General features: G+C 42.5%; 1 protein-coding gene across 1 annotated transcript; it reads left to right on the top strand.

Moving 5' to 3' along the window:
• Positions 1 to 3,583: 3,583 nt before the first annotated feature.
• dclre1b (DNA cross-link repair 1B) lies at positions 3,584 to 7,337 on the top strand. The gene is made up of 4 exons (XM_084014677.1): positions 3,584 to 4,170; positions 4,467 to 4,632; positions 4,831 to 5,013; positions 5,166 to 7,337. Exons 1-4 carry the CDS (start codon positions 3,973 to 3,975, stop codon positions 6,422 to 6,424), a joined length of 1,806 nt encoding a protein of 601 aa, XP_083870803.1. The 5' UTR covers positions 3,584 to 3,972; the 3' UTR covers positions 6,425 to 7,337.
• The last annotated feature ends 4,534 nt before the right edge of the window (positions 7,338 to 11,871 follow it).

The raw sequence follows: 11,871 nt of genomic DNA, 5'->3' as shown, positions 1-11,871 counted from the left end.
GAAGAGTTGTCAGCTTGTCGTCGGGGCTGCTGATGTGAGCGACAACGAGAACTCTCTTTAACTAATAAATCTGTCGACTTCAGCTAAACTGCATATAAATCTTAGGACTCAGCCAAAATTGTTTGTTTTTTCTTGCAGGAAAGCTTTTACCTTTTACTCAGGGCAGGAATATTAGTTATGCCTATGCCCGAGAGAAAGTATTACATTACACACATTTGGTACAAGAAATCCATTTGCAGTGACAGTGTAGTAAACGTTGCTTAAATCACCTGTATGACAATGATTTATTGAGCAATTTACATTATTATTATTATTATTTATTTATGTTTTCCCTTAGCCCCTCTTCACGAGCACAGGTTACATCTATTTTGATTAAAAGACTGATATGGCTGATAAATTGACCCGGGCTCAGCTTCCTCTCATAGATAGAGTGAATTAATGACCGTCTCCAGACCCACTCAGCTCTTATTAGGATGCCGCTGCCTTAGAGAGCTCTCCGCCTTCCTCTGCTATGATTTCCCCCACGCCTGCATCCCACAAAGAGAAATTCAAAAAGACTCGGAGCCCTCCAGGTTGACAATTAGAGAGTCATCTTTCCCTCAGTGTGCAGTGCTGCCGTGACAGCAAGCTACGAGCACATTGCTATGCATAATGCAGCCCCTAAAAAAACTGCACCCGGGCCGACTGCGTGCCACACCATCCGGCCCACTGCTGAAAGTCTAATGAACTGGGCTAATCAAATCAGATGAGTGGGGGGGAAGTCAACTGGCTCTCGTAACCCACTGGATATTGTGGTGCGTCATGGCTTGAAGCCTCGCCACAGACAGCGGCTCCTCCACCTCAACGGTTACAGCAGTGAGGAAAAGAAGGCGGCCACAAGGAGTGGCTGCAAAGAGGTTTAGAGAGCAGTCATGCTCCAGTGTGTGTGTGTGTGTGTGTGTGTGTGTGTGTGTGTGTGTGTGTGTGTGTGTGTGTGTGTGTGTGTGTGTGTGTGTGTGTGTGTGTGTGTGTGTGTGTGTGCCAGCGTGTCAAAATGATAAACCACAAGAGCACAAAAAGAGATCTCATGAAATTCCCATTGAGGATGACAGAGTAGAGGGGAGAGAGAGAGAGAGAGAGAGAGAGAGAGAGAGAGAGAGAGAGAGAGAGGGAGAGAGAGACTAACATGAGTGATAAGAGATAAACAGAGAATAAGTGCATGCCCAAATGGAAAAGTGTTCTTCTTCTCACCAGCTCGCTTCGGCCGGCCACTTGGCTCTTAGTCCTCGAGGGACATCTTCTCACACATGTCCATAAATATCTCTGCAGGAATGTGTGTTGGCACCACTGTGTCATCCCTGGGGGGGGTGTGAGCACTAGAGCCGCCGCTGCCTCCGACTGTAAAAATGTGTTGACTCAGAGAAACGGGGGGGATATGCAAATAGCTAATCATTCATGTGAGATCGATAGAGATCTAAGAGATGAGAAAATCCACAGCAGGTCTCACATGGGACAATTTTGGGGCATTCAGGGGAAAAGTTTGGGAGTCACTAAAATGAATGTAGTTATCAATGCAACTGCTGATAATTGTAATCCCAATGTATTTAAACAAGTTCAGTCACATAGAGGAAAGAAAGGAAACAGTCACGCTGACTTCTTGAGGTCCATAAAAGTGTATATGGAGGATTTAAAGCACTGCTGTTAATAACAGATCGCAGACTGTGCAGCCATCTGCCTCCAGAGCACCGCTGCTGCAGTCTGACAGCACTTTTTGTGTTTCTCTGCCTAACAACATGACAGAGAAGACGACTCTTGTCCTCCTGAACCTTTGCCTTGACAAACGGAAACAGTGCTTCTGTTTTTATTCATTCATTCATTCTGGAGTAGAAAGTAATTACACTTTGGTTGTATATAATGTTCTAAAAATAAGATGGAACCGGGACTGATGTGCTAATGAGGATATAGATGTCTTTATTTTGTATGTGCTGGGTATGACTGTGCTCACTATTCAAATAATGTGTGTGATGGTTAAAAGAACTCAGTAACAAAAAATGAAGCGTAACTATGGGAAATACAAATGCAGTGAGGTTCTTTTATTTAGACTCTTACAGTCTAAATAAACTAAAGAATGAACTTTAGAATAAAACACTTGGAGTAAAATTGTAATCAATGTCTTGCTGACTTGTCTCTTGACTGTATAAAGTGCTCACACAGTGTGCAATAATCTAAAGGGGCGCCCAGCTGTCTCACATATCACAAAGCACTAGATGTGAATAGTAACAGGGGCAACTCTGACTGAGCTCGACCCACTCCTGTGCAGTTAATAACCATTTCCTTTCTCCAGTGTGTGTGTGTGTGTGTGTGTGTGTGTGTGTGTGCGCGTGTGTGTGTGAGATAGGAAGACAGATAATTAACTGTAAAGCAGAGCATGATTAATGTGCGGCTGCCATGAGGAGAGGACGCACGCTGTGCGATAAGAGAGTGAACGTGACTGTGCAGCAATCCCAGGTAATCCTGAAAAGTGAGTAGTGTGCAAATGTAGGGGAAGGGAGGGCTACAATGGGTTGCTGTCACCATAGCAACGCCCCATTTAGGAGTACCCACCCCCCACCCGACCCCCCTTAGTACATAAAAAAACAAGACAATTCAAATATTGATAGTTATATGTGATTATGCTAAGGACAATTACATACAGGATTATATGTGTCTATAAAACCCATCATGTCCGATAAATCAGCCAAGGTTTTAGAGCAAGCAATCCATCATTCAGTATCACAACCACATAAAATATGTTTTATACATTGTACTGCTTTTCTGTTTATTTTCTGTAATAAAACAAAACTAAGGTTCCACCTACAGTATGTGAGAAGGATTCAAGAAATTAGTTTTGATGTCATTCGGTGGATGACAAAAATCACAGTAATATACTTAGTTATTTTCTGAAATTAATGAACGTATACATTAAAATGAACATAAGATACGTAGATTTTCCTGATTTGATGGACAAATTGTATTATCCATAATTTCAGAAGCTCTCATAATGTCGGAGGCTTACAAATAAATGCATTGTAGACCAGTTTTCTATTTCACAAAAAGAAATCCAGTCCAAACTGTTTCCTTTCTGTTGGCGCCATCTTCTGGAGAGTAAACCACAATTCAATTAATTTCAGGGAGATGCTTTTTACTGTACATTTACTTTACCACCTCGAGTGTTGGTGGCATCTGGAATTCTTGTTTCTGACAATTGTCTATTACTAACGCAAGAGAAGGCCTTAAACAATGTTATCCAAATAAAAAACTAGATATATTAAGATGTAATATGTGTCTTATTTATATATGTATATGTATATATATATATATATATATATATATATATATATATATATATATATATGGATGTCACTAAACTAGGTAATGGATTTGTCTTTTTCGTGCTCTAATGTTTTTGTTGTTTTCATTCAGAACAGGAAACGCTACCTGGCAGCCACCCATGGGAACACAACCGCAGTCTGGCCTCCAGATGGCGGTATGACACAACAACCAGGAGGACAGCAACAGTAGACCCACAGAAGAAGAAGACGGGGAAGCTGCGCACATACATCCGGTATGAAGGGGCGTTGAGCTTTAAATTAAAAACAGAAATGGCGGGGTAACGACGCGTAACAAGAGTCAGCTGCTTGTGATGTCGAAGGTTAGACAAGAGATGTCTTTAAATCGCAAAATAATTGAACACATATTTGGCTACCGACACTAGCCACGTTGTGTTTGGCAGCGTCCGTACTTCCCTCACTGGTTAGCTCGCTGCAGGGCGGGACGTGTTTATGTTTTATTTACCTACGCTGCTGTCAGCCATCACCGGGATTAAGGTAGTATTTTACTTTACAAGCAATGTCCACAGCCGTTAACTCACTCCAGCACGGATAACGGCTAGATAGATAACAAGTATTAGCTCACCTGCTTCCTGGTGTCGAGCATCCAGCGGAGCCTCACACGATGTCGGTCAACGGGAAAGTCATCCCGCACACCCCGCTGGCCGTGGACTTCTGGCATGTCCGGAAGTGTCCGGCCGCACGGCTCTTCTTCCTGTCCCACATGCACAGTGACCACACGGCGGGTCTGACGTCCACCTGGAGCAACCGACCCATCTACTGCTCACCGACAACCGCCACTCTGCTCAGACTCAAACTGCAGGTAAAAGGGAAACGCATCCTCCTCCTACCTCATCCAGGACAGTCCCGTGAGCTGCAGCCTAACGGAGGGGTTGTTTTATGTTATGGACGGAAGCCGTGCAAGCTCATTTATACACCTGGGAAAACTCTGTTTGGCACAAAGGGGGCGCTGGCTTTGTTAAACAATTACTTCTGGCTCTATGTTTGCATCCAGGTGTGATTCGTGCTTGTATCTGTTTTGCAGTGTTCTTCTTCTTCTTATGGCAACCCAAAGCCAAATCAAGTGATATTTTGCAAACCATTTCTGTTTCTGCTCAGGTGAAAGAACAGTGGATCCATCCATTAGAGCTGGACGAGCCGTACCTATTGCCACTGGATGACATCGGGAAGGAGGTGCTTGCAGTCACACTGATAGATGCCAACCACTGTCCCGGGGCTGTCATGTTTCTCTTCGAAGGCTACTTTGGCTCAATACTGTACACTGGTCAGTGTCTGAATGCATGGGAAACACATTTTATATCTGATGCTTCTAGGATGTGAATGCTATGTTGTTGTTTTTTTACCACATAATTTCCTTTTGTTTTCCAGCATCATAATTGGTATCTTATGATGTAAAATGATGTGACGGTACTTGATCAGTTACAGAACATTGGGAAGTAACGGTCAGCATTGGCACTTTCAGGTGACTTCAGATATACTCCCTCCATGTTGCGTGAGCCGTGCTTGAGGACCAATACCACTATAGATGTCCTGTACCTGGACAACACCAACTGTGACCCCAACCGCACCCTCCCCACTAGACGGCAAGCCACGCAACAAATCAAAGAGATCATCCGCAGACACCCCGGCCACGATGTTGTCATAGGTAACTATACTCCTACTGCTACTATTACTTTTATTACTTTTATTACTATTGTTGCGTTTCGAGAATAAAGCTGCACTCTCTTCTGTGACCTTGCTATGGCTCCATGCGCTCAGCTGACACAAGCGTCCGTGCTCTCTTTTGCTGCCTTGCAGGCGTCTATTCACTGGGTAAGGAGTCCCTGCTGTTGGAGCTGGCGATGGAGTTCAAAACCTGGATTGAGGTTAGTTTTGAAAGGATGCAGATCCTCAAAGTCCTGGAGCTGCCCGACGTCTTCACCACTGACCCAGGAGCCGGTCGTATTCGAGCTGTGGAGCAGTCGCAGATCTCCTCGGCTACTCTGCAGCAGTGGAACAAAGAACAACCCACTTTGGCTATCTTTCCCACCAGCAGGCCCTTGGTCTCCTTTCACCCCAACGTCCACGTGGTGCCGTACTCTGACCACTCCTCTTACCAAGAGCTCGAGGACTTTGTCTCTGCACTTAAACCTACATCCCTTATACCAATTGTGGGAAACCATGTACCTGGAAGCTTCTCTGACTTACTGCCCAGCAGAAAGCGCCATGAAATCCTGGTGCCTGAGTCAGTGCAACACTACATGTTGAGACCGACCGAGGGCCAACTCTGCTCTTCCTCATACACCAGCGTTTGCCGCAGACATTTCCAACCTCCTGCTCCTAAAGGGGTGGTATTTGAGTCTCCTGCAAAGGCATCCGGGTCATGTCAAGAAGCCTCGGAGGCAGAGTGTCCGGAGCAGGACGCTTCTGAGGAAGAGATAGACACAGAAGGTAGTGAAAGGGACTCTGACTGCATCATTGTGGACCTGAGCAAGGACCTCACCCCTAACAGAAACAAAACAGGGACTGGAGGCATGTGGAACCTCAACGTCGTCCGGACAGTTTCTGAAGATGTGGTGATGGCAGAGTCGGTGCCAATGAGTCAACTCAGCCAGAGCAACTTTGCTCCAATGGAGATCGTGAAAAACACAAAGGCCTGCTTAAAGCCTGTCAGGAAGCGAATAAGTCCAAAAACAATCAGTGCGACAGCTTTGAATAAAAATGATAGCAGCCAGCGTAGCAGACATGGAAACAACCACACGTTGTCAGTCGGGGACAGCTTGAGACAGCACAGTGGATATGGGATTAACGAGCACGGTGACCAAATGAACAACAGCAGGACAACCTTGCAGAGCAGCCTCGATAATGATTCCTGCTCGACATCCAGCTCTGAGACTGAGCTGAGGCAGGAGTATTTAGAGGAGCTTGAAAACAGCATTTTAGAGGACTTCTCCTTCTCAGAGGAGGACATGAAGGCATGTGGCCTCTTGCCGCAGAGCTTTGTGCAGCAGTTTTCTCTCTCTCCTTTTTGTGATAAGGTTGAAATGTCACACGTTCGACGATTTGCCTTGATTTAGAGGCCTTTTTGTGTTTTTGTTTGTGTAAAGATGAGCACTTTAAAACCAGCAAACTATTTTGTCGTTGGTGACTTCCTTATTTATGTAATATTGAGTTTAGGATTATGGAGTTTAGAAAAGCAGGCACGTTAGTAGAAGCTGGACAGGAACCCTCACCTCCTGGAAGTGTAAGCCAGGCCAGCCTTCAGGAATGAAAATATTGTCATTAAAAATGCTATGGAAAATAAAACGATTCTGACATTTACCTGCAAACGTGGTCGGGTAAAGTCATGAGAACCAACAGTCATGAAATGGTCAGGTTTTTGTTTTTAATTTGAGTCACATTGAATCTGCCTTTTCCACTGTTTTGTGGCCTTGGATTTAAAAAAAAAATACTATTTGAAACATTCAAATTGCAGGCAGATTAATGTAAAACATTACAGTTACTTATATTTATTAACAAGCCAAGTAAAATTGTCAGGGGAAAACTACTTCTGTTCAATTACATGTATGTGAATTGAAAAGCACAATAGCTTATTTCACCTTTCATGTTTGCTTTTGTTCCACGAACACCTTTGCCAACTGCAAAAAAGAAGAAGCTGTAATTATCCTTTTTCACATGTTTTGATGAGAGCTGACATTAACCAGCAGCTCGATTGCCTTCTGGGAAATAAAAAAAATGTTAAAACCACATCTAACTTATTGGACCGCAGTGCTCAGTAACTCTTACAGAGCTGTTAACATTGTGAAGCCTTTTCAATTTGCCTTTTAATTTTTTCTGCATTTCATTCAAATAACTAAAAGACACGTTACAGTGTAATGTGTATTTTACATTTTCTGTAAATGTATTATGTGTATTGATAGGAAACCTATGCTTAATGTGGTAAATCACTGCATTTACATTTACATTTAATAATGTTTATGTTGAATAAAGGATTATTATGTGTGGGCCATTTTCTCAATAAATTACCCTTATTTACAAAGTAATCCTCTGTGGTGTCCCTGTTTACTCCTGATAACTAAATAATTCTCCTGTAAGCTACAGATGCACAGCTGCTTCCTGTTGCAATGCTGTTGCTCCTCCCTAAGATGGCAGTAGTTTGTTGAACATTTAAGCAGATGCTTGCTTGCTTCTGCTTTAATTGGGGTTTTAGGTTTCTGCAGCATGTCTCATTCCTGTAACAAAAAAACATGTATAGTTGGTGGGGGGGAAAGCAAGCTGAGCAGTAATGACTCAGCTCTCGACAAAACGCCATCATCTCTCCACAGTTTTATATTAACAATTATATTGCAAATGAAGATCGTAAAAAAATGATATGACCGCAATTAGCACATACAGAAACAGGCTGGTTGAATCAGGAAAACGCCAGCAGCCTGCTCTGCTCTTGTACAAAAACTGTCTTTATATGAATGCGTTCTGCACTACGTGACTTCACAGCTGTCGCTCATTTTAGCCTCTATAAAAGGTAGATTTGAGAACTTTGAGAAGTGACTTATAAAAATGGGTTTTAGTGAAAACGGTATCACGTTGACACATCAGAGTCGCCATCAATGGGTCGTCAAATTGACACAAGCCAACAGGAGTGTCCACTTGTGCTCATAAAGAGTGAAGTAGCAGCTCCTGCATGCAGGAGGAGACACATCTGGGACGAGTCCCAATACTGATGATGAGCAGAGATGGAGGAACTATTCACTAATACCACACTGTAAAAATACTCCATTTCATGCAGCAATGCATTGTTACAAGCAGTAACAGTATAATCAGAATTTCTTTTGATTAAAAGTAAAAGTTTATAATACAGAAAAATACCATTTGGACTTGTGTATCATATTATTATTTGTATTCATGTGTGTTTTGCTGTTGCAGCTACGTGAGATGGAGCGACTTTGACTAATCTATATGGAAATGCAACCCCTGGAGCATGAATCTATTGATTATTTACAAGATAAATTGTTTGTCCCAAAAACGATCAAAATTACCAAGAGCCCAAAGTGACTCAATCACATGTTTAAATCAATACCCGAACCTCAAAACGATAATAAACTAGAATTACTGCCTTGCGATTGTACGGTTCCGCCAACCAGTCCAGTTGTAGTTTACGTCCATATCCATCCAAAATGTCATCACTTCCTAAATCTATAGAGTCAAAGTCACGCCCCTCCTGGTTCCCATGGGAACTTATGTCAGCAAAAATATCTACATTAGACTTGTTAACGGCATGAGACAAATGGGGTGTTTGTCAATGATCAACATATTTTTGCAAGTCAAGAAAGTCACACTTTGTGGACGGTTTGTCGTAGTTTAGTTTAGTCTCGTGTTGCATCATCACGGCTTAAACACAAACATCGTAGCTTCAGTGAGGTTCGGCACTGATGTGACTTTTGGGTGTAGTCTTTCTAATTACGTATTTATTCATGTCACAATTCGTACAGGATCAAACAATTGTTTGTCTCTCGCCATTAACTGCCATACACATTTTTTTCCAAAATACGGCCCATTGTGGGCCATCGGCTTATTAGCTCTATTAGACATTTGCTGGCAATTATCATACTTTGCACACATGTTCATGTTCAACACAATTCTTGAGTTATGCCCAAAATGTGTTTTGTGAGTTTACATTGTCTTTTGACCACTAAAATCTGATCGGTTCATCCTTGACTGCAAGTGGACATTTGTGCCAAATTGGAAGAAACTCCCCCCTGGCGTTCCTTAGACATGCCTCCAGCTACATCTGTCTTCGGCACTGAGGCATGAAATATATATATGAAAATATAAATAAAACTACTATTAAACAGCAAATCGAAGCTTGAACCATGAAATGCTTTTTTTTTGTTTTTGCGTGAAAAAGTGATTTAAACAATTATCAAAATACTTGCCAATCTGTAATCATTGAATCAACTTATAGTTTCTATTGTATTAGCTCTATGTAAAGTAGCCGAACTAAAGCTTTCAGATAAATGTAATCAATCAAACTTGTACACAATACTTGAGTTAATATAAATGTTCAGTCCTCCAATGACGATGACTGATTGACACACAACACACGACATTTCAAGAGTCTCCAGCTTCTGTCCTGTAACATACCTCCAATGGAAACAGGATGAAGTTGGGAGGAATTTGATTTGATTGTTCAAAAGATGAGGTCATGACCTTCTCCAGCTCTGCAGAGCTGAAATAGCAGATTAAGTGATGGATGGATGTCATGATATCACTGGTTGAAATTGGTTGGTAGCTGATGTGTTATATGTGTCTGATGTAAGCATGTGTTATATTTTGTTTTCCACAAAGAATAATTTGGATTTTGAGTTAAAAATATGAAGTTTATTTTTGGGACACATGTTAAATATCCGCACAATATGACTTATGATGGGTTAAATTTCATTTCAGCTCAACTTTAAAGCCATCGACAAGCTTCTCTTTCCAACATATAAGCTCTACGGGGATTCCAGGACTAAAGGAGCACAAGAATGGATCGTTTTAGTTTGCTTAGATTGTAGTCAGCTGTAATCTTTCTTGACAGCAAAGGGTGGCGCACTCTTGCTCTCCTGAGACTGGCTGAACTGCAATCAGAAGACAATACCCAAGATTGAATAATAAGATTCCTGCATATTTTACACCACCCTGCAGCCTGAAATTCTATTTCAAGGCAGCGCTCTCGTACTGCAAAAACCGAAAACATGTTTGTGACAAAAAAAAGAAAGAAAGGATTTTCTTTTACTCTGTTAGAGAATATGACGCCCCGGCAGCGAGGCCAGGAAATGAGAGGAAATGGAGTATCACATGCCCCCACCAGCATCACAGCAGGGTATTAAGGCTAAAGTAATGGATTCCTCACACACGCCATTACTTCAAAGTGGAAACCATGCGTACGCTGCTACCTGCGAGGCCAAGCCCTCTTACCAGCAGTGAAACTGCTCTGAGAATGAGGTGACTGTTGCAATAGTTACTCAACTCTGCCCTCGAGTCAATATTCCCGTTAAGGATGGTGATCTAACAAAACCTCTGCTTGACTCGTCGCATATCCGATCACAGTTTGACCTGCAGAGAGAAAAGCTTGGAAAGGAGTGTGATATTTGACAGTAATATCAGGATCTGGTGGTTGTTTGTCTTTCCTCCTTGCATTGTAAAGAAGAAGGGAAGGATCTCGCTGTGCAATTTATAGAGCTGTTCCAGCGAGAGCTCCCTATACATCCTTCATGTTACTAGGGACTGAAATAAGGTTCCCCTCAAGACCCACAACTGCACATGACAGGTAGCACACTGAGCTTCTGGTCTGGGTGTTGAAGCACTTAATCACAGCGGGGTCTCCAGTTTCACTGCTCCCATAATGTAAAACAAGGTTTCTACTACAAGGATGCTGTTACAAGCGCAACTTTATTTCTTTTCTCGTTGTTTGTTTTGCAATACTGAGAAATATATATATATATTAATAGTATTGTACTAATAAAAGACAATGGAAGTAAAAGCTGTATGAATCAGTACAAATATGCCATGTTTTAAAAGGAGCCGGCACTAATCATGATAAATCAATAACCGTTCTACGTTGGCCCTCTGAATTGGAATCGGAATGAGACCATAAATTCATGTTTACAATGTTTACCGAGGTAGTAAATCACATGAGAAATAGGGTCATTTGTCATAGACTATCCAATGAGACTTCTTTTTGCAAACAGCATCGTCGCCAGCTGAAATTTATTAGGACGAATACACGTTTAAAACATCGTCTTCACTTTTCAGACGCGGAGGATGCCTGAAAACCTGAAAACAAGTCTAATACTGAAGGGAGGAAGACTAAGCAGCATAACTATGGGGGACTTTTATAGTGATTCTTTTCGAGGGAGTAAAATGCATTTATTCACCATAAAACAGGCGCTTTGAAATATGTCCGATTGCTATCCAGGTGTGGACACACAATGCAGACCCGATAGAGCTTCAGTGTCACCGCAGCCTCAGGCAACTTCACCGTCTATGTGGCTTTTCAGCACCATGGACAGAACCCAGTGACTGAACTGAATTCCCACATAATCTGAATAGAAAATCAGGCTAAAATGACTGTAACCTGGGGCAACACAACCTATTCTGTGTGGGAGACGAGCTCCAGCGCTGAGCTTATGGGTGGCATCAAGGAGCTGTGGGGATGCCATGAGAAAGCCACTGGTTTCTGCACTTTGTGGCGGTTTCTCAGTGCCTCTTTCCCAGGCTTGTAGAGAGCTGGAACCACGACGCTGAGCTGCGTCACACCCACACAGCATCAGAGGCTTATCTTATTGCACACAGTCTACAGTACTGCTTTTTCTGTTGCCTCTGCCAGTGTTTTTGTGCGAGAGTTTATACACACACACACTCACACACTGACACATGGCAATGTGTTTGGGGGTGAACACACAAGGATGAGCAGGAGCAAGAGGGATGAGACTGAACACAGCAGTCACAAAACATCTCTGCTGAGTGGAGAGAAGACAGAAAA

This window comes from Eutrigla gurnardus (genome assembly GCF_963514095.1).
Source record: "Eutrigla gurnardus genome assembly, chromosome: 8".
In the NCBI taxonomy this organism is placed as follows: Eukaryota; Metazoa; Chordata; class Actinopteri; order Perciformes; family Triglidae; genus Eutrigla; species Eutrigla gurnardus.
Note: the sequence above shows the minus strand (reverse complement) of the source record. Positions and strands in the feature narration are given on the sequence as shown.

Coding starts and splice junctions, on each gene's coding strand:
- dclre1b (XM_084014677.1), top strand. CDS start 3,973: ATGTCGGTCAACGGGAAAGTCATCCCGCACACCCCGCTGGCCGTGGAC. Junction 4,171..4,466: donor TGCTCAGACTCAAACTGCAG/GTAAAAGGGAAA, acceptor GTTTCTGCTCAG/GTGAAAGAACAGTGGATCCA. Junction 5,014..5,165: donor CGGCCACGATGTTGTCATAG/GTAACTATACTC, acceptor GCTGCCTTGCAG/GCGTCTATTCACTGGGTAAG.